We start from the raw sequence: 27886 nt of genomic DNA on the forward strand, positions 1-27886 counted from the left end.
ATTCGACTGCAAACAAAATATAGCGTGAGAGTTTGTCAGACTCGCACGATTTGAGTGTCATTTATTAATTGACGATGAGGTGTTTGGATCTCATGTAAACTTCTTTATCTTGTCAAATCAAAACACGGCAGGTAATTTACTCTCGACTCTCCCTGTTTCTTTTTCACGTTCCATGGAACCGTATGCAACGTAAATTTCTAACATTTTGCATTTAGGTAAAAGGTATCACCACAAAAAGATTAAAGGTGCCATTTATACCATGCGTAATGAAGTGGGAAAGATTCAAATTGCACAATGAGAGGATAGCCACCAAGAAAAGTGAAAAAAAAATTGCGTGATATCAAAATTCCCTTGCCTTAGTTGGAAATGGCTGTGCGATCATTCTCCCATCATCCCACGCAGGTTTATGTGGTTATCATGTAATTAGAAACGGCAGCTACACTGTATACATAAGTGGACCTCAAGCTTTCGGAGCTAACACAGAAGATAGAAAATGCCAAGTTTTCTGCCAAGTTACATGGCGCAAGACAACACTTCCTGGTTGCTCCTTATCTTACCCATCTTCCTCATTCTACTATTCAAATGGTATTCCAAGTCTGCAATCAGCAAAAGCTCACTCCCTTCTCCACCAAAATTGCCAGTGATAGGAAATCTCCATCAACTAGGTTTGTACCCTCCCCGTACCCTCCATTCTCTGGCTCAGAAGTATGGCCCCTTGATGCTTCTTCATCCTGGGAGAAAAGCAGTACTTGTAGTCTCTTCTGCAGAAGCTGCTCGCGAGGTGATGAAAACCCATGATCTTGTATTTTCAAACAGGCCTAAGCTTAAAATGTTTGATATGCTATTATATGGCAAGGACGTTGCATCAGCTCCATGTGGAGAATACTGGAGGCAGTTAAGAAGCATCTGCGTGTTGCCTCTTCTGAGTAACAAAATGGTTCAATCCCTTCGCGGTGTGAGAGAGGAAGAAACTTCCATAATGATGGAAAAGATCAAGCACGCTTGTTCTGCTAACAGATCAGTGAACTTGAGCGAGTTATTTTCATCGATTGCGAACGATGTGGTTTGCAGGGCGGCTTTAGGCAGGAAATATGGCGAGGGGAGTGGGAGAAAATTTATGGAGTTACTAGACAACTTTGGAGAGCTAATGGGTTCTTTTGTGTTAGGGGACTATACACCTTGGCTTGATTGGCTTGGTCATGTGAATGGCTTTTACGCTAGAACACATGCAGTGGCTGAAGAGTTTGATCGATTTCTGGAGGAAGTAGTTGAGGAGCACATGAATCGTCCAAAAGAAGCCTATGATTCTACTGAAGGCGATGATGATTTTGTGGACCTTTTGCTTTCGCTCCAAAGGACAAACTCTATTGGCTTTCCCATTGACAGATCTGCCATAAAGGCTGTGATCTTGGTAAGAAGCATAGGAAAGAAAGCGATGGAAAAAATAAAGGGCATTTGAAAGGGAAAATCGCTAAAACACAGTACAGAAATAGAGTTTCCCCGGGGAAAAAGTGTAACAGAAATAATGAGCAAGCAGAGAGTAAGGAAATATAAGAGTAACCGCCGCGGGATGAAACTCCACGAAGAACTCATATTTGCTGCCGATCAATAAGCATCAGGAGGGATCAATTCATAACCCATCCAAAGATACAAAAAGGAGAATATTAACCCAGGAGAAAGAATCCACCAGACAAAAGGAGAGAGAAAGAGACGAAACGTACCAGTGCTAAGAAGATCGGAAAGAGCGAAACTTGATGAAAGAGGCGCGAGTTTATGTTTGCGTAAGAATTTGGATGTTGGAATGATGAAATGACTGTTTTTAAAGTGCGAGACACTTCAATTCTCCTCCAATCACTGGGAGCCTTCTGGCATCTCGTCAGTTATCCTCTGGCTTCCCCGTAATTGATTCATTCAACTATCAAGAAATTTCAGAAGGGGGAACAAACAAAACTTGCTCTCAATGCGAGCACAATTCCATTTTTAAATATGTCGAGTAGTTCAAAGTAATCAATTAAGAATGTACTATTTGAGATTATATTACACGTGTCATGAGGACAGAAAAATAAATACAATTTGAATAATAATGTTATGAAATTTAAAATAAGTATGTAAAAAAAAAAAATTCATTCTTACTGAGAACACTTTTTTACACCCCTTGAATGTAATTGAATTGCATTTTGGTACGGGGGAGCAAAACGAAAAGCGTAGGATTCCCGTGGACAATAAATAATCAAAAAAGCGGTCACAAAAGGAATGAGGCCATTACGCCATACACGCGTCCAAAGATCCGGCGGACGGCATTGTTTGACTCTGCTTCACATATTTCATGCAGTTTGTAGGATGGGGTGGCTCTGGAGACAAATTAAATATTGCACATGGGATATAATTTACTGTCATGCATGTAATATGAGTATACTTATTTGGACAGCAATGCTAATCTAACGCACGAAAAATACAAGCTAGGTTTATTAATTGCCACATCTTTTTATGTTAACACTCGACAATTTCTTTCTTTCTTTGTTTTTTTTGGGCCAGAGACACTTGACAATTTCAAAACCACCACATTGGTATGAACATAAAGAGAATACTAATTTGAAAACCACTTTTCTGACAATTGTTTTAATATAGAAATACATACGTGTCCTTAACAAAAAGAATTAATTACTCACGAGTCGTAATTAATTTTAACGGCAGTTTTTTTTTATAATATAGAACAATATTGTTATGATTTTAAACTTTCAGAACAAATTTATTTCTAAAAGAAAATTTTTAAATAGCCAGAGACAAATTTGCACATTAATCCTTTATAGAATATGAGATAAAATCAGTCATGGAAAAAAAATTGAGGCCATAACAAGTAATGTGAGGTTATTTGTATAAGGTAATATGGTTTATGCTGTTCACCGAAAAAATGAAAAGAAAACTGTATGGTTTATCCTGTAAAACTAAAACTGCATGTCACGGCACTGCATGAAGTTTAAGATAATGAGTTGCTAAACTCATTGTTTATAAGAAGCATGACTACTTCATATAAGTTTTATAATATAGATTTGTCTTCCAAAGGTGATTGAAAAGGATGGGTTGACCAGATTGATGAGTTAAAAATGAGTCGTTTTATGCAGAGTACCCAGACAAGGTTGAAAAGGGAAAAATGATTAAGATGTTGTTGAGAAATAGAAGTGCCTGGAAAGCCGGAAGAGAATTCACAAAACAAAAGGATACATAAATATTTACAGACACATGTTCCCACAAACCACAGCTCAAATACAGTAGTGAGGTTATCTCTGATTAAGGCACGTCGTAGTTCGCGTATATGAGTCTTCTACAGCTGAATTAATTGCTTTATTCAGGTTCTGGACCTATTCAACAAAACATTTGAAACCAAGCAAAAAATGAAGAATTTTGGCACTCTTAGGGCAGAGCAACGGGCGGGTTGGGCTGCCCGGCCCCTAACCCATAGCCCGCCCGTTTAAATTTAAACGGGTACGGGTTAGCCCGTACCCATAGATACCCATTTAAACCCGTTGTTGAATGGGTTGGTTTAACTGGGCGGGCTGATGCGGGTAATGGGGAACCCGTTTAAGAATGGAAAGACATGAAAATATTATATCATATTCTCATTTATACTGAACTTTTTGCAGCTTAGAGACGTAAAAATGGAAATACCTTTCCTAAAACAGAACAAATGTTCAGTGTTTACTAGCAAGGCAGCAATCACATATAAATATCAGCAAATACAAGTATTAAGCTAATGAAAGTAATCTCAAATCTTACACATAAATGTCAACCCAAAAGGCAAGAGCTAAAAAGAGTGAAATAAATGGAAGATTTGAAGCTGAAATGAGAGACGACGACACGAGATTAAGAGGTGGGAGATGCCGTCGACAAGGCTAAGAGGCAAGGGAGATTGATAGGACTAAGAGGCCGACGGACGGTGCTACGAAGGTGACGAAAGAGGAGAGCTCACTGCTCAGATGTCGATGAGATGGAGCGTGTAAGACCCAGAGGCAAGAAGGCGAGAGCCGCCGTGGAACACTGGTGCCGAGACTGAGTGAGCGACGTGTCCCTTGTGCACCTAATCGCCTCCGCCGTATGCGTGAGAGATTGAGCGATCGAGAGGTGAGTGGCACCGTGAGGGCTCAAGTCTGAGATTCAATATGAGGGAGAGGAGTAGCGGCGCTAGAGCAAAAGGGGGGTCTAGGGGGAAACTAGGAGTGGGGTAGGAGAGCTCATGAGAGAGAGGGGATAGGTGTCCTAAATCTCTCTCAATCAATTCACAAGTCACATTCCCTCTTCTTTTTTTTTAAAAATTTTTCAAGAAAAAAAAATAAAAGTCTAAACGGGCGGGTACGGGCAGCCCGTGCCTCTGCCCGTAGCCCGCCCATTTAATACTTAAACCCGCCCATTTAAACCCGCCCGTTTATATTTTTTTTGGGCGGGCTCAAATGGGCCCAGTTTTCACGGGTTGCGGGCGGGCAGCCGGGCTATGGGTTGCTTGCTCAGCCCTAGGCACTCTTTTGAATTAGGGACTTACTCTGATCCCACAGAAAGCTGCTGAACTCAAGTCAGGATACATTTAGTTAATGTTCAAATTAAATCATGCATTAATGCAATTTCAACATGATATGCTGATATGTATGAACGTAAATTTCATAATGACGGCCGGTTGCAATTTTCTCGCAGCGCAGGCGTGCAATCCAATCTTTACCACAGAATCCATACATATGCCGATAGAGAGATAGTTGTAGGCCCCACTTAAAGATAGAGTAGAAATATTCCCAACCACTTACACACAGGCATATTAATTAGGTAAGTTATTAGTTAATTATAAAAAATATAATATGTTTTTCTTAAAATATCATAATCATCTTTATTAATATTCTTCCTCTTTTTCCTGCTTGATTATGGTCAAGTAAGTATCAATAGGGTAATTTTAAAAAAATTAATAAATATGATAAATATGTATTATATTTAAGACAAAAATTAATTCAATACTTAGTCCTTATATTAAAAAACAGACAATTATTTGGCTAAAATATGGGCCGATGAGCTCTTTGTATCCCACTTAAACACTTTGTATTTAGACAGAAGTTGTCAAAAAGATGATCAACGATTGCCATTCGTACTATGCGTAATAAAGTTGAAAGGTTCATATTATATCCAAATGACAGGATAGCCAGCAAGATAAAAGTAAAAAAAAAAAAAAACTTTCACTTAATTCCGAAATTCCGTTGCAACATTTGGAAATGGTTGCCCCGCGGCAGCTACAGTTTATAAGTGTGTGTGTGTGTCTGAAGGGACCTCATAATGAGCAAACACAGAGAAGATAGAAGATAGAGAGAAAAATGCCGAGTTTTGTGACAGGTTTCATGGTGCAAGACAGCACTTCCTGCTGGTTGCTCCTTATCTTACCCATCTCCCTCATTGTGATATTCAAATGGTATTCCAATTCTGCAGTCAACAAAACCTCTCTCCCTTCTCCCCCAAAATTGCCAGTGATAGGAAATCTCCATCAACTAGGTTTGTACCCTCATCGTACCCTCCATTCTCTGGCTCAGAAGTATGGCCCCTTGATGCGTCTTCATTTTGGGAAAAAACCAGTACTCGTAGTCTCTTCTGCAGAAGCTGCTCGTGAGGTGATGAAGACCCATGATCTCGTATTTTCAAGCAGGCCTAAGCTTAAAATGTTCGATATGCTATTATATGGCAAGGACGTTGCATCAGCTCCATATGGAGAATACTGGAGGCAGTTAAGAAGCATCTGCGTGTTGCATCTTCTGAGTAACAAAAGGGTTCAATCCCTTCGCGGTGTGAGAGAGGAAGAAACTTCCGTAATGATGGAAAAGATCACGCACGCTTGTTCTGCTAACACATCAGTGAACTTGAGCGAGTTATTTTCATCGGTTACGAACGATGTGATTTGCAGGGCGGCTTTGGGCAGGAAATATGGAGAGGGGCGTGGGAGAAAATTTATGGAGTTACTCGAGAAGTTTGTAGAGCTGGTGGGTTCTTTTGTGATAGGGGACTATATACCCTGGCTTGATTGGGTTGGTCATGTGAGTGGCTTGTATGGTAAAGCGCACGCAGTGGCTGCAGAGTTTGATCGATTTTTGGAGGAAGTAATTGAGGAGCACGAGGCGAATCGTCCAAAAGAAGGCGATGATGATTTTGTGGACGTTTTGCTTTCGGTCCAAAGCACTAACTCCATTGGCTTTCCCATTGACAGGTCTGCCATAAAGGCCTTGATCTTGGTAAGAAAAACGATGTACCATCTCTCTTGTGTGTTGTAAATTACTGTTCTGGTTCTTACTTGTAAGAGTTACTTAATAAATTTGTATAGGTTAAGGGAGCTAAGTAAATTACTTAATTATTATAAATGGGAAAAAAAAATTTTTTGGTGAAAACAGTTATATTGTGTGTGAATATCAATTCTAATTTTTCTCCAAAATATATATATATCATTTTTCACTTTCTGCAATACGTGTTCTAATTGAATAGCAATTTAGTTAAATTGGTAACTGGTTCTTCTGAATATTCCATGTCATTAGGTCTATCGTCACACATACGCATTTATGGTCCCAAGTTACCCCCTCGCCTATATTTTCAAGGAACACTCGTGTCCTATTCATTTTGAGACATGACTAGTGAATTTGATTTTATAGGACATGTTTGCTGCGGGCACAGATACCACATACACAGTCTTAGAATGGACGATGGCAGAATTGTTAAGACATCCAAATGTTATGAAAAAGCTACAAGACGAGGTTAGAAATGTAAAAGGAGACAAATCACACACACTAACAGAGGAGGATATAGATCACATGCCTTACCTAAGGGCAGTGTTAAAAGAAACACTTCGATTACACCCTCCAATTCCTTTACTAGTCCCTCGAGAAAGCATGCAAGAAATAAAACTACTTGGTCATCACATTGGTGCTAAGACGCATGTAATTGTGAATGCTTGGGCAATAGCAAGAGATCCTGTGCATTGGGACAATCCTCAAGAATTCAAGCCGGAGAGGTTCTTGAACAGCTCAATAGATTATAAAGGACTTGATTTTCAATTGATCCCATTTGGAGCAGGAAGAAGGGGGTGTCCTGGAACACAACTTGCGATGGCCTTGAACGAGCTTGTGATAGCAAACGTTTTGTACCGTTTTGATTGGTCTTTGCCAAAAGGAGAACAGGGGAAGGACTTGGACATGTGTGAAACAGTTGGGCTTACTGCGCATAAAAAGATGCCTCTTCTGGGAATTGCGTTGCCGCGCAACAAGTGAACGCCACAAGAATCGTACGTCCTCCTAAAGAAGCCTTTGATACTACAAATGGTGGTGATGATTTTGTGATGTGATGCTTCTTGTTAGGAAATAAAATTTGTATGTGGAAATAAAATATACTACCTTCCTTCCTATTTATAAGACCTTATAAATAAGGTTTCATAATTAAGACATGAGGTAGTAATTTCTTGTGTTAGAGATGAACATATAAAAAGTGATTTGACGGAGAGTGGCAAATTCTAAACTGGTATCATGTGACTTTTGTAACATGTGAAGTAAAACAAACAGTAATAATATTCCATAAGTAGAGCCAATAATGCGGGTTAGCGATGCAGGTTGAAGTAGCCCTAGTCCGCCTTTTTTTAAAAAAAATTATTATTTGTATAGGTTGAACTTAGTTTGAAATGTTAAAATTAGACTTAGAAGGTGTTTGGAAGCATCCAAAAGTGCTTTCTCAGAAACATTTTTCCATAAAATAAGGCAAACTCCTCACATATTTGCTTCATATATCATAAAAGCACTTTTGAAACCATGGTTTAATTTCAACTCAAACACCCCCTTAGAGTTTTAAACTTAAGTACTGGGTTGTAATAAAATAATATAAGGATTGATTTATAATTTAAGAAGATATTTTAGAAAAACTGACACATATTTTTTCTAAATAATTAATTTAACTAGTTTCCTTATCCAAATTAATTAAATAGATTTTTTATGTATATATATAAAGTGCTTAATTACATATACAATGATATGTATGAGGCAATATTCATATGAAATTTGACAGTTACAATCCTGCAACTATATTATACTACCTCCGATCCTTAATATAAGACCCTATTTGACTTTTATTTTGGTCCTAAATATAAGACCCTAATCTATTTTATCTCTCATATTTACACATATTTTCCCAAAGTAACCCTTCTAACGATGATAGTTTTAGTCAATACACTTGATTAGCAAGGATATTTTAGGAAAGACAACACCTATTTAGGACAAATAACTAACTCAACTTACTTCCTTAATCTCCTCAAATTAGTCAACTGGGTCTTATAATTAGGACCGGAGGTAGTATAATATATTAGGAGTTGTATTGGGGGGCAAAAAAAAAAAAAAAGAGCTAGCCTACCAACCTACGAGTTAGCCCGTGGTGGATCAGGCTCAAAGCAGTGCGGGCTGAAGTAGCCCGTACTTTAGCAGGTTGGTATTTTGCCAATGCGAGCTGGCCATTTTTGGCCCAATTGTCGACTGTAATATTCGTAGGCTAAATTGGGATGCGTCCTAAAAAAAAGAGGGGGTCACAACTCACAATACACAAATTTGGAAGGTTCGAAATGGGATGAGTATTAATTTTTTTAATGATCTGTGGTTATTCACGGATAAGAGAATTAAAGATCTCTGCCTACGACCTCTCACCAAAGAGGAGAACGATAGTGTTGTTGCAGACTGGATACTTAATGGCACCTGGAACTTTCAGCAACTTAATTCTATTGTGGACCATAGTGTTTTACAGCGGCTAATTAGCATTATGCCACCTATGGAGAGTGCAGGATATGACGTGATGTCTTGGAAAGGTACTTCAGATGGCTCTTTTTCCATTAAGAGTGCCTACCAAATGATCGAAACAAGGCCTCCTGATAAATATGACCCAATATTCAAGTTGATCTGGCAGTGGAAAGGAGCTGAGAGGATTAGAACTTTCTTATGGAGAGCTTATAACAATCGTCTGCCAACAAATGAATGGAGGAGCACGTGGGCTCATACTTCACCCCTTTGTGGTTATTGTCAAGACAAAACGGAGGATATATTACATATCTTACGGGACTGTCATTTTGCTCGAAATATGTGGATGGAGAATATTAAAAGTAAGTATGTACAATCCTTTTTCTCCCTCTCTTTGAAGGATTGGATTGCTGCTAATCTCAAAACTAAAATGGGACATTCCCACAGCCAGAGTTGGGATACTTTTTGGGGAGTAGCTGTATGGAAATTATGGAGCTGGAGGAATAAGGTAGCTTTTGACACGAACTTTATGAAACCACTTAATCCTACAGCTTATTTGAGGACATGTGGTAAACTTTATGGCATGAACACTATTTGTGGCAAGGCGAAACTGATTGGTAATCGTGATGCTGGAACTTCTTATTCCTGGACTCCACCTCCTCTCAATTGGATTAAATTAAATGTGGATGGTGCTGTGGCTTTGAACTCATCTCAAGCTGGTTGTGGAGGCTTACTTCGGGACTTTAAGGGCTGTTGGATTGTTGGATTTACCCAAGAACTAGGAATCTGCAGTGCACAAGAGGCGGAAGAATGGGCCATTTATAGGGGGTTAAAACTAGCCTGGGACTTTGGATTCAAAAATGTCATCCTGGAATCAGATGCCAAATTCCTGGTACAACAGCTCCATACTCACCACTCAAGTACCAAGTCCAGTCTTCTTTTTATTCAGATTCTACAGATGCTGCAGTTTGATTGGACTGTCAAGGTGGACTATATCTCGAGGAAAAGTAACAAGGTTGCTGATAGTTTGGCTAAAATGGGAATTTCCCATTCTCAGTTTTTTGATGCTTGCCCGACTAGTTTAAGGGCTCTCGTGCAGGAAGATTGTATGGGATGTGATCCCAATATTGTCTAGTTTATTTTGGCTTTAAGCCTCTTCTGTAGCCCAAAAAAAAAAAAACTTGACTCCTGCGTATCGGGTCGGGTTATGAGATACTCCTCCGGTCCTTAATATAAGACCTATTTAACTAATTTGATTATATTAAGGAAGTTAGGTAAGTTAGTTAATTATAGGAAAAGTGACACATTTTTCCTAAAACACCATAATCATCTTACTTAATACCTCATCTCCCTCTTCTACTTAATTATGGTTGATGGAGTATCTATAGGGGTAATTTAGAGAAAATCGATAAATATAAAAAATGGATCTTATATTTAGGATCAAAACCAATTCAAAATTGAGTCATATATTAAGGATCGGAGGAGTATTAACCGCGAAAGCTCGACGGCCCACTACAGCAAACGAGGATATCTACCATTTTCTTTTTCGGGGTTCAAAAGTTATGCGGGAAATCCTTCTGACCATCACAGGCTTTACGGAGGTTACAGACTTACAGCCCTTCTAGTCAAATGGGCTTGACTCAACCTGATACAAAACCTCGTAATGTTAAATTAGGATTAATTAATTACTTAAAATAAAGTAAATATTCTCATTAATTGATGATATTTCACATTATTATTAAATTTGAACAAATTTAATCCAACAAAAAATCATGATTAACACACGCTTTGTTGTTTCTTTGTTTTATGAATTTGTTCCGCTACTGAATAATATAAAAAATGGAACATAATTTAATTGGCTGTTATATTGTCAATTGTTTTAGATTTTTGCACTCATGACCTGATCTGCACTATATTTATCTTATTTTGCAGGTGTATATATTAATTCCGTTTCTTAATATAAAAACTAGTTTAATATTTAATTTGGTTATAAATATAAGACTATAATCTACTTTGTCTTCTATATTTATTTATTTTTTTTCAAAATACTTCTTATAATGATTGCATATGTTAAAAGTTTCCATAAACTATTAATCCTAATATATATTATTTGTAATGGTATTTTATAAAAGATAAAACCTATTTATTATAAATAACTAACTTATTAAATTTTTTTAATATGTTTTAGTGAATTAGTTTTTATATTAAAGTCTGTGTATAGTATTAATTAATTTACATGACTTAAAATATAATTAATCGTTGTCTACGAATAACTAAATTCACGGTCCTTTGCCTCAAAGTTGGAAGTTTGGGCGGTCGAGAGTAAACAATTTTGATCACGACGACAAATTTTGAGAAGAAAGCTAAATCATAAATGCCGATTGAAGCACAATCAATTTCTAGCACAACTTGTTTACTGGATAGCTCAAGGAACAAGAAGAAAACAAAGAAAGCGTCCTCTTCCTCTCGATCTCTGCGCTCATGAAAATGCCTTTTTTTCTGGAATCACTTTCAGTTAAAAATATATTAAACTCATTAGATCTAGATTGTGTATATGTGATTTAAATGGTTTAAATTTAAAATTTTTAATTAAATATTTTTAAATAGAAAAATTAGTTTTTGAAAAAATAATAGGTAAGAGATTATTTCTATTTTAAATTGTACACATATTAAAATAATTATTTTAAACAAATAAAAAAAGAAATCATATTCTTTCAAACCATTTAGATGAGATATGAACAATTAAGATACGGTGAACTTATGGTATTTATCAAAGTGGTGGGTATTGAAACTGGTCCGCTTTTTTCTCTCTTCTTCTTAGCTTGACTACTACATATTGCTTTGCTCCCATTTCTCTCTGTTTCAAAGAGGAATGAAAGCAGAACAATGTGTAGGAGTATAACGTGGCCAAACATAGTTTAGCGTGGGTCAGAAGTTCAAGGCTTGGACGTTATGATAGACTAAGATAAATTAGGACCAGTCACACTCAGCCATACATCCATATGCCTCTTTCAGGATTAAAAGTTGAATGACGATCCTCCCACTATCATTTGCCACAAAAGGTTCTCGCAACTATTTGTATCCTATAATTCTGAAGTTCAATCTCATCTCAAAATATACGATAACCACAAAAGGGAGAATGAACATGGATGCAACATCAGATCGAAGTAATACTTACCCACCGCCCCCCTGTCCTGATATATTATATTTCGCTAAATTCCATGATGATTCGACTGCAAACAAGATATAGCGTGAGAGTTTCTCAGCCTCGCACGACTGAGTATCGTTTATTAATTGACGATGAGGTGTTTAGATCTCACGTAAACTTCTTTATCTTGTCAAATCAAAACACGGTAGGTAATTTACTCTCGACTCTATCTGTTTCTTTTCTACGTTCCATGGAACCGTATGCAACGTAAATTTCTAACATTTTGCATTTAGGTAAAAGTTATCACCACAAAAAGATTAAAGGTGCCATTTATACCATGCGTAATGAAGTGGGAATGATTCAAATTGCACAATGACTGGATAGCCACCAAGAAAAGTGGGGGGGAAAAAAACTTGCCTTGATATCAAAATTCCACTGCCTTAGTTGGAAATGGTTGTGCGATCATTCTCCCATCATCCCACGCAGGTTTATGTGGTTATCATGTAATTAGAAACGGCAGCTACAGTGTATATATAAGTGGACCTCAAGCTTTCAGAGCTAACAGAGAAGATAGAAGATAGAAAATGCCAAGTTTTCTGCCAAGTTCCATGGCGCAAGACAACACTTCCTGGTTGCTCCTTACCTTACCCATCTTCCTCATTCTACTATTCAAATGGTATTCCAAGTCTGCAATCAGCAAAAGCTCACTCCCTTCTCCACCAAAATTGCCAGTGATAGGAAATCTCCATCAATTAGGTTTGTACCCTCATCGTACCCTCCATTCTCTGGCTCAGAAGTATGGCCCCTTGATGCTTCTTCATCTTGGGAGAAAACCAGTACTTGCAGTCTCTTCTGCAGAAGCTGCTCGCGAGGTGATGAAAACCCATGATCTAGTATTTTCAAACAGGCCTAAGCTTAAAATGTTCGATATGCTATTATATGGCAAGGACGTTGCATCAGCTCCATGTGGAGAATACTGGAGGCAGTTAAGAAGCATCTGCGTGTTGCATCTTCTGAGTAACAAAATGGTTCAATCCCTTCGCGGTGTGAGAGAGGAAGAAACTTCCATAATGATGGAAAAGATCAAGCACGCTTGTTCTGCTAACAGATCAGTGAACTTGAGCGAGTTATTTTCATCGATTGCGAACGATGTGGTTTGCAGCAGGGTGGCTTTGGGCAGGAAATATGGCGAGGGAAGTGGGAGAAAATTTACGGAGTTACGAGACAACTTTGGAGAGCTAATGGGTTCTTCTGTGATAGGGGACTATATACCTTGGCTTGATTGGCTTGGTCATGTGAATGGCTTTTACGCTAGAGCACATGCAGTGGCTGAAGAGTTTGATCGATTTCTGGAGGCAGTAGTTGAGGGGCACATGAATCGTCCAAAAGAAGCCTATGATTCTACTGAAGGCGATGATGATTTTGTGGACCTTTTGCTTTCGCTTCAAAGGACAAACTCCATTGGCTTTCCCATTGACAGATCTGCCATGAAGGCTGTGATCTTGGTAAGAATCCTCATATTCTAACTGGTCAACGAAAAATGTGCCGTCTGTCTCTGCTGTGTTGTAAATTATGATCCTAAGTTACCGTCTTGCATGTATTTTTAAGAAACTCATGTCTTATTCACCGATACTTTATTTTATTAGTGAATTTGATTCTACAGGATATGTTTGCTGCAGGTACAGATACCACACACACAGTCTTAGGATGGACAATGACAGAATTGTTAAAACATCCAAATGCTATGAAGAAACTACAAGACGAGGTTAAAAATGTGAAGAGAGACAGATCACACATAATAACAGAGGAGGATACAGATCACATGCCCTACCTAAAGGCAGTGTTGAAAGAAACACTTCGCTTACACCCTCCAGTTCCTTTACTAATGCCTCGAGAAAGCATGCAAGAAATAAAAACTACTTGGCCATCACATTGATACTAAGACTCAAGTAGCTGTGAATGCTTGGGCAGCAGCAAGAGATCCTGTGCATTGGAACACTCCTCAACAATTCAAGCCAGAGAGGTTCTTGAACAGTTCAATAGATTATAAAGGACTTGATTTTCAATTGATCCCATTTGGAGCAGGAAGAAGGGGGTGTCCTGGAACACAACTTGCAATGGCGTTGAACGAGCTCGTGATAGCAAACGTTGTGTTCCATTTTGATTGGTCTTTGCCAAACGGAGAACAAGGGAAGGACTTGGACATGTCTGAAACAGCTGGGCTCACTGTGCATAAAAGGGTACCTCTTCAGGTAGTTGCGTTGCCACGTAACAAGTGACCAACATGTCAGGACCAACATTTAATACTTTAATGAATGTGTGTAGGCTTATCTATATCTGATAGTAGAATGGGGAAGAATAGTGTGAGAGAGTTGTGACTTGTGAGAGAGACTATTATTAGTGTTTTCTCTATAATATCTGAATGCACTTTGCAGCATAGTAATATTAAAAATAAAACACCTGGGAAAGGCTTATCCCCTGATATATGAGTACTGTTTATACTCCACCTTACTCTTGTCCTTTAATATAATCACAAGGGGTACTTCTTATGTATATATTTTTATTTATTTCAAATAATTTATGTCACATTTCATTTAAAAACTAAAAAGAATAATCTCAATGCTACTTATTTCTTCTTCTGCAACCTGCAAGCATGTAGTGTCCAATTTCCATTATTAAAAAAGGCAAATAATGACACTTTATGATTTTTTTAATATAACTTTTAAATGTACGGTGACATATTAATTCAGTTGCTTATTTTTGAAATTATTTTGCATGGAGTCAAAGGATTTTCAAAAGAAACAAGTGCATCCAGTAGAGCCAAAGCTTGTGAACATAAAACCTCATCTCAACGTAATGTGTTATGCAAGCCTTGACACTGAAGGTGGCCCCGTTCAAGTGTTAATGGTAGCTTTTAATTACATTTAATTGTTGACGACTTTTTCCATGTGATTTTAGAAGGAAAAAAATTATATAAATTGTTCTGCGTCTTTTTTTTTGGGGGACTGAAATTCTTCTGCGTCTTAATAAAGGATTTGACTTCCTTCTGACCTTCTGGCCCGGGAAAAAAAAAAAAGAAGAGAAAAATTATTATCTAAATCAAGTCTTCATCACATCTCAGGCCAAGAATATATAGTCTTCATCAAATCGTTATCATTATATAACAATATTACTTACAAATTTCATTTGATTTTTCACCCTTACCACTCCACTGTCTGAAATTGGAACGTGTATACTATCACAATTCACGAGAATAAGGAAAATTGACAACTTAACATAAAAAGTCAGTGTTTGATTCATATAATGCAAGTAGTGAGAGATCAATAATCTGATCCTCCATTACGAACAACAGAGACGCATGCAAAACTAATCATTTATATTTCACTTAGGCATAGAAGATTTGAATGAAAATCAAATTATAATTTTAAAATAATTTACGTTATATAAAATATATATGTAAGAAAAATTTTATTTCGATTTATGTAAGAATATTTTTTAAAAATGTTTTTTTTTATTGAACCAAACACCTTTTAAGAATCAAATTGGATTTTATAATGATCGAAAGGAAGGATGTCAAATATTCAAACAGTAAAATTCTTTAAAAATAATTTTTTAATCATGATTTATAAAATACAAAGTTAACATGTGAGGTGAATTTTGTTTCCAACCATGTGAATTGGGCTAACGGAGTTAAAACTGAGATCTCACGGATTACGAGCTGAAAATTTACTCATTTAACCAAATTTTCTAATGTTTTCTTTAAACAGAAGGATAGGATGACGAGCCCAAAATAAAAATGTGAATTCAATGAAGAACAGGAACATAGCTCCCAAGAAGACCAACGCGTATCAGCGAATTAAGCAGATCAGACTCCCCATTACATGCCATACATAAAATGCCAATAGAAAATTCCAAACTATATAGCTTGGCCAGTACAATTAGCACACTGACTCCCAGCTCTAGGCATCTCAACAACACTCGAATCTGCCAGTTTCTGTCCCATAATGTATCATTTGTACACCCTCCAATCCTGTAATTATTATAGGGTTGATTTAATCTTATCGTTATACTTCCAAGTGCTAGACATTGGCTAGCTCTGTCGTAGGAGCAAACTCCTTTTCAAGCTTCATGAGTCAGGCTTCGGTTGATCTCCAAGAAGAAGATTCAGCTCCTCATGATTGTAGGTGTGGCTTTAGTAGACCCTGAAATTTGTTTTGCCCTTGACGAACCAGTGCGAACGGAAAGTTTGGCGGAGAAAGCGAGAAAATCCAAAAATGAGAGACAGAAAAAATGAAAAGCGAGAGTCAATTGGTGTGCACGTCTCTTCCCACACCCTTTGAAAATTTTCTAATATGCCATATCCCCCATCTGGTCTCATCTTCCTCTTAATTTTTTAACTTCAATAATTCTTGATCAGAGAAAAGAACTACCCACGTATCCTGCCACTTGACTCTTCACTACTTCTTTCTTTTCGTTGCAAGAGTACTCCACGTGTACATGCAACTTGAATCCAGCTGGCCAGTACATTTTCATCAATACTTTCCTTCAAAACTCATCGTTTCACTTGCTTTTTTTTAGTTTTTCCCCCCCGCCCCCTTTAAAATTTCCAGCTATCATATGTCTAAAGTGCAATTAAAGAGTTCCGTCCGACACATTTCTCAAACTATTCCAGCTTCTCGGTTCTCACCTCTCCCTCCAACCGGAATCTGGCGGACAGGTCAACCCCCCACCTTCATCAATAATTCTGCAATCCTGCTTATCACGGAACAGAACAGGGATCTGAGATAATCACGTTATCACGGAAGGTCCTTGCTGGACCTCCACCTGCGACGACGCGGCGAGTTTCTTAATAACACTGAAACGCTACTCTCAAAACCAGAAATAGCAGAGTCATAGAAGGGAAGAAATACAGGAGGAAGGAAGAAGCATACAAACAGAGAAAATTTGATTTGCCCAAAAACTGCCTCCCCAATGACTTAACCAGCTAAAATTTGCATGGCACGCACCACCTTTCCTGTTCGCTATGCTTTGCTGCCAGCTGTGCTTCTTGCTCTGCATCAATATCGTCCTTATGCTTTTTGTCCAGTTCCACTCAGCCCTATTTTCCCTTGGAGTATTCTCATTAGTCATTATCAGCAATTGGCCTTCCTTCTTCATTGATCATGACACCGACCTCCGGCGCAAATTCTGACCTCCTATTCTCTTTGAATCTTGGCCTTTCGCTCTTAATCCTATTAAGTAATAACCGCATCTCTTAATCTGCTTTGGCTTTCTGCAATTCGGCGACCGACAGCCATCTCCTCTCCACAGTCGAGCTTCCTCCTTCCTGCGAGCTTTCTTCAGCCGTCGTTCATGCACTCTTGTGGTTCTTTGTTCTTGTTTCCGTAGGATTCCTTATCTGATTTCGATTTGGGTTTCTTCCGTTTATGTTATTCAATTTCTCTCTGCACGGCTCTGTACTTACGTATTCAATTTCTGGACTGCAAACCTCCCTCCCTCCTTTAAGATGATCATCAAATTCCAACCGTATAAATTTAAGGTGGAAGGCTAAGATTTAAACTTTAATTTTTTCCTGAAAAATATTGCTTAACAGTTATATAATTCAAAAAAATGTAATCTTTTAATCGTACGATTTTCAAAAAATAATTTTTTTATTTAAAAATCATAAGTTGAGAATTTTAAATCTATACTATTAAAACTGAAATTTTTATGTAAGCAATTAAAATTCTTATGAAATTTCAAATAGTTTTTCCTATTCCATCGTTATTATTGGTATTCTTGCGATGTGGACTGATGCATCAAACTTTTCTGCTAACAGCATTTATGCTTTGGGGTTTATATATCTGTTACCATGGGTACTAACAGGATATTGACAACCTCATGGAAAGATATTCTCTGATCTCACTCGGGCTTTCATTAATTTAAATATCTGGACAACTTGCTGGTACGAAAATTGGAGAAAATTTTTATTTGCTATGTCAAACTTGACAGTAAGGTGCGTTCTGATCTCTCACAACATGATCGTCTAGTCTGTAATGTTTGAATCTTTTAGTGGGCATACACATACACGGGTGAGGAAAAGCTAAAAAATTCTTAACCTATGTGGGTTCTGGTTAATGCAGGGGATTGTATGCGATTGAGAGAAACCCGTCCATCTAACAAACAGATAGGACTGACTTGATTGACCAAACACAAGAGGAAGAGAGAGAGATGTCAACTTTTATGACAAGTTCCATAGTGCAGGACAACACCTCAATGTTGTGGCGCACATGGTCGCTTATTATATTCCCCATCTTCCTTGTTCTGCTATTCAAATGGTATTCCAAATCTACAACCAGCAAAACCTCACTCCCTTCCCCACCGAAATTCCCAATCATAGGAAATCTCCATCAACTAGGTTTGTACCCTCATCGTGCTCTCCATTCTTTGGCTCAAAAGTATGGTCCTTTGATGCTTCTTCATTTTGGGGAAAAGCCAGTACTTGTAGTCTCTTCTGCAGATGCTGCTCGTGATGTAATGAAAACCCATGATCTTGTATTTGCAAATAGACCCCAGGGTAAAATGAATCACATACTGTTATATCGCCGTAAGGACATCGCATCTTCTCCGTATGGAGAATACTGGAGGCAGATGAGGAGCATAAGTGTGCTGCATCTTCTGAGCAACAAAATGGTTCAATCCGTTCGTGGTGTGAGAGAGGAAGAAGAAATTGCCATAATGATGGAAAAGATCAAGCACGATTCTTCTACGAACATGTAGGTGAATTTGAGTGAGTTATTTGCATCAATTACGAACGATGTGACTTGCAGGGTGGCTTTGGGGAGGAAATATGGTGAGGAAAGTGGAAGAAACTTCATGGAAATTTTGATGAAGTTTGGAGAGTTACTGGGTACATTTGTGGTTGGGGACTATATACCCTGTGGCTTGACTGGCTTGGTAATGTGAATGGTTTATATGCTAAAGCACGTAAAGTGGCTAACCAATTGGATCAATTTTTGGAGCAAGTAGTTGCAGAGCACATGATTCGTCCAAAAGAAGCTGGGGAAACTGAAGGCCATGAAGATTTTGTGGACGTCTTGCTTTCGATTCAAAGAACAAACTCCACAGGATTTCCCATTGACATGACTGCCATAAAGGCCTTGATCCTGGTAAGAAAACTACTCTTAGCTTACAATATATGTCATATATCTCTGTTATTATGATGTCGTAAATTGACAAATTCAACCCAGCTAACTGATCTTCCTTGTTAATCTCTTCTCATTGAGACTTGTCAATATGAATATGATTCTGCAGGACATGTTTGCTGCAGGGACTGACACGTCATTTACAGCTTTAGAATGGGCAATGGCAGAATTATTAAGGCATCCAGATATCATGAAAAAATTGCAGAATGAGGTTAGAAATGTGGGGAGAAAGAGATCAGATATGGTAACAAAAGAGGACATAGATCACATGCCTTACTTAAAGGCAGTTTTGAAAGAAACACTTCGCTTACATCCCCAATTCCCTTACTAGTCCCTCGAGAAAGCATGCAAGATGTGAAAATTCAAGGCCATGACATCAAATCTAGGACACAAGTAATTGTGAATGGTTGGGCAATAGCAAGAGATCCTGTGTATTGGGACAATCCTCAAGAGTTCGAGCCAGAGAGGTTCTTAAATAGTTCGATAGATTATAAAGGACGTGACTTTCAGCTGATCCCATTTGGAGCAGGAAGAAGGGGGTGTCCTGGAATAGAGTTTGCAATGGCCATTGTTGAGCTTGTGATGGCAAACATTGTCTTCCAATTTGATTGGGCTTTACCTAATGGAGAAACTGCAGAGGCCTTAGATATGTCTGAAATAGCCGGTCTTTCAGTGCATAGAAAGTTGCCTCTTATTGCAGATCCATCATCTTATATCGAAAGTAGCATAATATGAGCTAGTCAAGGCTCGAGACCTCACCCCCTCCGTGTCTTCCTTTTTTTTTTCCCCCCCTTCTTAATATTTAGCACATGCCTCCTTTATAAAAGTAAAATCTGTTTATGGTAATAAGGTATGTTTTTGAACTTATCATTTTCATTTACGTTGCTCTGTATTTAGAAATGCACTGAAGTTCATCTTCACAATTCAAATGTATCAAATTGATGTTATGTATATGCTGTAAGTAAAATTGACAGGTCATTTAAATTTAAAAGAGAGAAAAATTAATACTACTTCTTGTCCTAATTATAAGAGCCAGTTGACTAATTTGAGGAGATGAAGGAAGTAAATTGAGTTAGTTATTTGTCCTAAATAAGTACTGTCTTTCTTAAAATATCCTTACTAATCAAGTGTATTGACTAGAATTATTATTGTTAGAAAGGTAATTTTGGAAAAAAAATGTATAAATATGAGAGACAAAGTGGATTGGGGTTTTATATTTAGGACCAAAATAAAAACAAATAGGATCTTATATTAAGGAGTGGAGGTATATAATTTGATTGTTGAGTTATACTTGATCAAGCGGTTGACGTGCGCACTAGTGCTGGTTGGTCGCCCACCATAGCAGGAATATCGCAATCATTGACAAAATAAAATGATCCTCAAGAAAAAAAGGAAACCTTTTTGGTGAGAAGTTTCATAACAAAAACGATAATATTTACTCGCCGCCAGGTCTAATTTAATTTGTTATGATTCAATGGGTTAGTTGATAAGATTTTGGATAATCTAATACATAATCAAATTAAATTTTCATTAAATATTATTTATTAAAATGTGGCCTCAACCCTAATATCAAAATTAACTAGGATATTTAATTAGATTAAGTTTAAAATATATACTTAATCTTTTAATTTTATATAAAGTTTTAGTTTGGTTTTTTAATTTTAAAAAACATATTTTTAGTCCTTTAACTCTAAAATCATTAGGCTTAACTTATGATTTTTTAATAAAACATTGTTTTTAATATATTAACATTTGAGAACGTTTTATCAACATGTAAGATATCAATATCATTATTATTTTTTGTTAATAACTAAAAGTTTAAAAGACTAAAACTATAATTTGTCCTTTTTTTGGGTGACAAGTCATGTCAATATTCGCCTTCGAAGTGGCAAACAACCTAGCGTGTAACAGGTTCGACAGGCCATTTCTGTAAACAGGCTGAAATTAATAAAGCCCAATTGATAATGTGCCGAATGCAGGTTTACATTTTCTTTTTAATTATTTAAATTTGAAATTAGTAAAAATAATTACCCTCAGTATCTAATTATAATATAATATTCCCCAATCACTTGGTTAAATTGCGAGAACATCTCTTTCTCGTGTCAATATTAGTTGTTTAGACAAATTTTTAACGAAGATTTAATCACCCACTTAATATTTAATGCGATAACAATTCATTAAAAAGTATTACCTCTGGTTTTTAATATAAGACTTAGTTTATTAATTTAAAAAAATTAAAATTAGTTATTCATAGTAAATAAATATTATCTTTTCTAAAATATATTTATTAATCATATGTGTTTGAATTACAAATTGATAGTAACTCCTTAACACATGAAACTACTATTGGGATTACTTTAGGACAAAATAAATAAATATTAGAGATAAAATAAATTTAAATTTTTATTTAAAATCAAATTAAAAATCAAATTAGTTTTTATATTAATCACTGATAAGATAATACATGTATGGCAATTTTTCAAAATTTAATGCTGGAAGATATTGTAGCCATTAGGAAGCAGGATAAAAAGGTAGGAGCCGGGGCCGATCGCAGACGGCCGTTGAAGGGTGTCTTTCTTTTCCTTACCTTTTCCCCCCTTCTTTTCTCTTCATTAAATTAAACATTATCATAAAAAATAAAAAGCTCTGCTATATAAAAATTTATTTAAATTAACATTTGTCAAATTAAGTTTCATCCTAACTTATTTTTAAATTAAAATAAGGATAAAATTTAAGCAAGGTAACATAATTTATTATTCAGACGATATATTGAAAAGTTAATTTCAAACAATTTCAATATTAAAAAATCACAAAATAAAAGCTAAAAATTAAAAAAAAATACTCTAAACTATTTTAAAATTAAAAGTCATTTTCTGAAAAGCTATCTCAAACTGACTTTTTAAAATGTAGGAAGTCAATTTTGTTGAATAAAACCTGACGCAAAACATGCACTAAAACGTTTATGGATCGTTGAATTCAATTTTACCCGTATATTCAGATCAAATATATATATATATATATATATATATATAATATATATATAAGAAGCAGCAAGCGGTGGCAGCATAGTGGTGGGGATAGTGGGGAGAGAAAATTTCGCGGAAGGACGCTATCACCAAACATCCCTATCTCTATCAAATTCTCAATCACACCCAATTGTTTTTTCAGCAAACTACCCCTTCCACTTCATCGCCCACTGATTCTCCCTCTTCCTTCTCTCTACGTTTCCAGTTCTCTTATGTTCTCCCTCACCTTCCCTGTAAAAGGTATCTACTGTATCCCTTCTTTTTGTTTTGTTTGTTTGTTTTTTTTTTTTTTTTTTGGTTATTCCTTATTCCAATCCAGCCACCCCTTCAAATCTTAAATGTAGTGTTATAGTCATAGCTTCAAACAATGATAAGGGGTGGGGCGGGGCTACTAAACAAATGTCGCTGGATTGAAAATTAATGTTAAAATGCAGGTTCTTGGACTTGCTGTCTGGTTTCAGTTGTATTTCATTAAACCATATTCCTGCATGTTTTCGCGTATTTTTTATGGAAAAAAGAGAAATCAGAAATTGTCAGGTTTTGTTTTCAAAAGTGTAATGTGGCACATCTTTTGCTTTTTCATGGCAGTTCTCCTGAGAGATTTAATCAGGTGCAGAATCTCCGTGGAATTTAGAGGGGATGGGTGGATCCATTTCAAAACGGCGTAGTGGGAGGCAACGTTCTTATTCAAGGACTAGTTCACATTCTTGGAGTTACCCTCCGCCTCAATCACCCTACGTGCAACAAAGCCAAGATCATTTGCCTCGTGAATACTACGGGGCTCCATCTCAAACCTACGGTGGTGGTCGTGCACCTGAATCACGAAAGAGATTGGAGAGGAAGTATTCAAAGATAGGTGACAACTACGTTAGCTTGGACCAGGTGGTTTTTCTTTTCACCAAGTTTCGTTTTACGAAGTGGTTTTATGAACTAATGCATTATGAGGCCAGAATAACATTTTCTTTTTTGCGGTACTCTTCTCTGACAACCACGATCCAAGTGCATCGCTGTTATACGTCTAAGGAGGCATCATCATCATTATATGGACGCTTTCATCATAAACATTGTTTAAATTAAGGCACAAATAGTTTCCATTGCTTTGCTGTTTTCCACAACATAATAATTTTAGGTTATTCTGACTGATGGCATAACAGTAGTTGTTGGTATCTTAAGTTCACTGACAATCTGCTGTAATTCTTGATTTTGTCAGGTAACCGAGGCTCTAGCAGCTGCTGGTTTAGAGTCTTCCAATCTAATTGTTGGAATTGACTTCACAAAGAGCAATGAGTGGACAGGTTTTCCTTCATTTGGCTGCTCTCCTTTTGTTGTCTTTCTTCTGCAATTTAGATGACAACTGATACTCATAACTCGCCTTTCATCAGGTGCAAGATCATTCCAAAGGAGAAGCCTGCATCATATTGGTCATGACCAAAATCCGTATGAACAAGCAATATCAATCATTGGAAAAACAATGTCTTCCTTTGATGAGGATAACTTAATTCCCTGTTTTGGATTTGGCGATGGTAATTTCAAAATTTCAGTATCTAATGTATCACACTCTTGTGTTTCTTTCCAAGTTATATTATATGTGGTTTTACATATTGGCAGCATCAACCCATGATCAGGAAGTTTTTAGTTTTTATCCGGATGAGAGATTTTGTCAAGGATTTGAAGAAGTGTTGAGACGGTACCGGGAATTGGTTCCTGAATTAAAGCTTGCAGGTATTAGAACCTTGGTCATTCCTCATTTCCTTGTTGTTTTTATTTGACGACAGCATCTTGCTTATGGTGTTTCTGTTCTGCCTACTATGCTTTGACAGGGCCAACATCATTTGCCCCAGTAATTGAAATGGCAATCACCATAGTTGAGCAGAGTGGTGGCCAATACCATGTTTTATTGATAATAGCAGACGGACAGGTAAAACGTTTTAGATTATGTTAAGTCCCTGTTAATAAAAAGATTAATTGTGTTTGTATAAGAAACTTGCTGAAAGCCTAAAGATGATATTGCTGCAGAATTATCAGTATGGTATGGTCTTGGTTGCCTTGGGGCCTGAATTGAAAATTGGAATTTGGAAACTTATTTATGTTGAACTAATTGAAGCCCAGGGTTGCTTCAGGTGACAAGAAGTGTTGATACTGAGAGAGGACAGCTAAGCACTCAGGAAAAACAAACTGTTGAAGCTATTGTGAAAGCAAGGCAATTATCTGTACATTGCTGTAGTCTTTCAATTGCCCTTTTCGGAATCATATTTCTGAACTTTGTGTTGTTTTCAGTGAATATCCACTGTCAATTATATTAGTTGGAGTTGGAGATGGGCCATGGGACATGATGAAAGAATTTGACGACAACATACCAGCCCGGGCCTTTGATAATTTCCAGGTTTGCATCTCAAGACCAGATTATAAGCTGTCTGTTTTGCTCCTGACATGTCCTTGGTCAATAATGTAAAATCTGTAATTTTGCTTTTCTTTAATCTGTTTGGCGCAGTTTGTGAATTTTACTGAAATAATGTCAAAGAACATGGATCGATCCAGAAAAGAAACAGAATTTGCACTTGCTGCGCTAATGGAAATACCCTCTCAGTACCAGGCAACATTGGAACTTAATATACTGGGGTATGCATGTTAAGCCCTTTTATTTGTTCCGTTCTGTTATTTTTTTCTTTCTTTTTCTGGGTAAAACTTGCCGTACTTGATGTAACAACTGTTGTAACGCCGTTTAATTTTTGTAATATTTCAACAGTGCTCGTAGAGGGAAAGCGATAGATAGGGTTCCTCTCCCCCCGCCTCTGTATGGTGCTGCATCTGTCAACGCCCCAAAAGCTTCCCGTTCAAGCAGTTTTCATCCTAGTGCACCATCTGACAGGCATCATGATACGGGCGCAAATCGTCCTGCAAGTTCTGCTTCTGATAATCATGTACCTTTATTCTACCCACACCTATTTCGCTTAACGATATGGCTTTTCAATGAATTTTGGAACATCCTAAATTATTATGTTGTGTAATCCTGGCAGGATTGTCCAATTTGCCTCTCTGAGCCTAAGAATATGGCCTTTGGTTGCGGACATCAGGTAACAGTGCCAGGCAGTTAATTATTTTCTAGGTTTACATTTAGCTTTGTGGTTGAATGCATACATCGGTTACGTGACTCGTCTTCTACTCTACTTAATCGGCAGACTTGCTGCGAGTGTGGACAAGACATGGAGACATGCCCCATTTGCAGGAGTACCATTGATACTCGAATAAGACTTTATTAGACGATACCTCATCTGGAAACCTGTCCATTGTTTTTCAAGTTTATATATTTTGCAAGTTGTCTGTCGATGAAAATGAAGAATGAAGCAGAGGTTTGCTCGCCAGATTCACAGTGTACATATACTGGATATTTATTCGTCCAAGTTTAAGTACATATACTGGATATCTATTCGTCCAAGTTTAAGTTTTACTCTTGCTCAAAATAAAAAAACTCAAGTTCTACTCACATTCCATATGAATGATCCCAATCATCAATAACATGACGGCGTTCTGCGTTTCAAATTCGTTGCTGAACCTCGTATTTAAAAAAAAAAAAAAAGTCGTTGATGAACCGGGACAGCGATTTTTTATTAATTAATTCCGTGGTGTTTCGTCAAGTCCATGTTTTATTGATGAACCAGGACAGAGGAATTGCTTTGTATATATATAATTAGATGGCTTAATAGTCAAACCTGCGGCTGTACTAATCTTTGTTGCTTAAGTATGAGAAAGTTAATGAAAAAAACCGAGAAAACAAAAGGTAATGCCTTGATACTATAAGCTCGGAATTTTGGCATCAGAAAGATCATCTTTCACGCCCATCCCGTCCGTGCTTACGCGACCCCAACTATGTTGTTATCAAGTATACTCTTATGTGACCTATAAACTCTCCTCACGGCAAGATTCATTACACTGATATGAGGATGAATTAGCGGACTGATTTTTAGCCTAGTTGGCACAGTACAGTGATGATCTTTATCCTATTTTTGCTCTGTTTTTGGTTTGGAGATGGCGCAACAAGAGTGGTCTCAAGAAACAGGGGAGGGCAATGGCAGCTCCTGCTTAAGAGCACTGGCGTGGTGGGGATGCACATGGCATTAACTCAACGTAACACCGTCGTAATGTTCGATCAAACCGGAGCTGGCCCGTCTGATTACCGGCTTCGGAGACGTTTCAGTGGCGGAAGATGCACCAGAAGAAGCGACGACTTGATGGATTCTGCATGCTATGCTCACTCTGTCGAATATGACGTTGGTGGTAACAGAGTGAGGCCTTTGAAGCTTGTCTCTGATCCTTGGTGTTCCTCTGGTTCATTCCTCAGCAACGGGACACTTTTACAAGTTGGTGGATATAATCGCGGAGCCAAGAGAGTCAGAGTGTTTAGACCCTGTAGGGATCGCCAATGTGACTGGACACAGACGAAGAAATCCCTGTCTGATCGGCGATGGTATGCTTCTACTCAGATTCTGCCCGGAAATGACCGAGTCGTCGTGGTTGGGGGAAAAGGAGCTTTCTCATATGAGTTCATCCCAAAAATAGACTCGAGAGAAAAGTCATTTGCTCTTCCATTCTTGCGCCAAACTAATGACAGAAAGTCAGAAGGGAACAACCTCTATCCCTTCCTCCATCTTTCATCAGATGGCAATTTGTTCATTTTCGCTAACCGTGATTCTATCTTATACAAGTTGAGACGACACAGAGTGATCAAGACCTTCCCTCGGATCCCAGGAGATGGTTCCAGAAACTACCCGAGCTCAGGCTCATCCGTGATGCTCCCATTACACCACGGAGACAATTTCCAGAAAGTAGAAGTAATGATCTGTGGAGGAGCAGCTTCCGGAGCTTACAGAGCTGCAGACAATGGAAGATTCTTGATGGGGTTACGTTCATGTGGAAGAATGGTGATCACAGGGAACAGGCACGTATGGAAAATGGAGAACATGCCCGGGCCACGTCTCCTACATGACATGCTCATCCTCCCAACTGGACAGATTCTGATTATCAATGGAGCTAAAAGTGGTTCTGCAGGGTACGACAATGCAAGAAACGCCTCTCTTCAACCCTACCTCTATGGTCCAGGAAGAAGACGAGGAAAAAGATTCACAGTGCTCAGTTCTACCAAAATAGCCAGAATGTACCACTCTTCAGCGACTCTTCTTCCTGATGGGAGGGTCTTAGTTGCAGGAGGTAACCCTCACAGTAAGTACACATTTCACAATGTGGCCTACCCAACTGAGCTGAGACTACAAGCTTTCGTTCCAAATTACATGCACAGGAGGTACCATCAATGGAGGCCAAGAAATGTGTCCATTGCATATGGAGGAGGTGGTGGTGATGAAAGCTATGAGATCGAATATGGGAAACAGTTCAGTGTCAGATTTTTTCTTGGAAGGAGGCCGAGCAAGGAGATGGAGTTCAGTGTGTACGCACCGCCATTTACGACGCATTCGTTCTCCATGAATCAGAGGTTGCTGAAGCTGAGATGCGTGACCATGAAGAGAGATGGAAGTGGCTGGATTAATGCGGTTGTAGAAGCCCCGCCATCGCCAAATGTTGCTCCTTCTGGTTATTACTTGTTCACCATTGTGAATGCTGGAATCCCCAGCATGTCTCTGTGGGTTCGGTTTATTCATGCCTAGTCTTAATTATCTCTCTGTTTTATTATGATATTTTCTGAGTGAATTGGCTAGTGGAAAATTTCAATATGTTAGAGACTACAAGAAAAGCTTATCA

General features: G+C 37.7%; 3 protein-coding genes and 2 pseudogenes across 4 annotated transcripts; all 5 read left to right on the top strand.

Annotated features, from left to right (window-relative positions):
- Window positions 1-340: 340 nt before the first annotated feature.
- On the top strand, window positions 341-7559 carry LOC114737969 (cytochrome P450 71A2-like). 2 transcript variants are annotated; one of them, XM_028925978.1, is made up of 2 exons: window positions 341-1411; window positions 6663-7559. In XM_028925978.1, exons 1-2 carry the CDS (start codon window positions 494-496, stop codon window positions 7275-7277), a joined length of 1533 nt encoding a protein of 510 aa, XP_028781811.1. In that variant the 5' UTR covers window positions 341-493; the 3' UTR covers window positions 7278-7559. The 2 variants fall into 2 exon arrangements, with proteins under 2 accessions (XP_028781811.1, XP_028781812.1); XM_028925979.1 differs by lacking the exon at window positions 341-1411 and adding an exon at window positions 5303-6251 and having other exon boundaries at window positions 6663-7527.
- A 4974-nt stretch (window positions 7560-12533) lies between these two features.
- On the top strand, window positions 12534-14406 carry LOC114737975 (cytochrome P450 71A3-like; annotated as a pseudogene).
- Window positions 14407-17853: 3447 nt separating this feature from the next.
- Window positions 17854-20040, top strand: LOC114737968 (cytochrome P450 71A26-like; annotated as a pseudogene).
- A 2527-nt stretch (window positions 20041-22567) lies between these two features.
- Window positions 22568-25619, top strand: LOC114737971 (E3 ubiquitin-protein ligase RGLG2). The gene is made up of 11 exons (XM_028925981.1): window positions 22568-23017; window positions 23346-23430; window positions 23518-23658; window positions 23744-23857; window positions 23956-24053; window positions 24256-24335; window positions 24413-24518; window positions 24627-24754; window positions 24882-25056; window positions 25153-25209; window positions 25315-25619. The coding sequence occupies exons 1-11, from the start codon at window positions 22775-22777 to the stop codon at window positions 25393-25395; spliced, it is 1308 nt and encodes a 435-aa protein (XP_028781814.1). The 5' UTR covers window positions 22568-22774; the 3' UTR covers window positions 25396-25619.
- Window positions 25620-26121: 502 nt separating this feature from the next.
- On the top strand, window positions 26122-27865 carry LOC114737976 (aldehyde oxidase GLOX-like). The gene has a single exon (XM_028925983.1). The coding sequence runs from the start codon at window positions 26122-26124 to the stop codon at window positions 27790-27792; it is 1671 nt and encodes a 556-aa protein (XP_028781816.1). The 3' UTR covers window positions 27793-27865.
- The last annotated feature ends 21 nt before the right edge of the window (window positions 27866-27886 follow it).

Source organism: Neltuma alba, unplaced genomic scaffold (genome assembly GCF_004799145.2).
Source record: "Neltuma alba isolate B1F8T4 unplaced genomic scaffold, ASM479914v2 tig00013513_pilon, whole genome shotgun sequence".
Lineage (NCBI taxonomy): Eukaryota > Viridiplantae > Streptophyta > Magnoliopsida > Fabales > Fabaceae > Neltuma > Neltuma alba.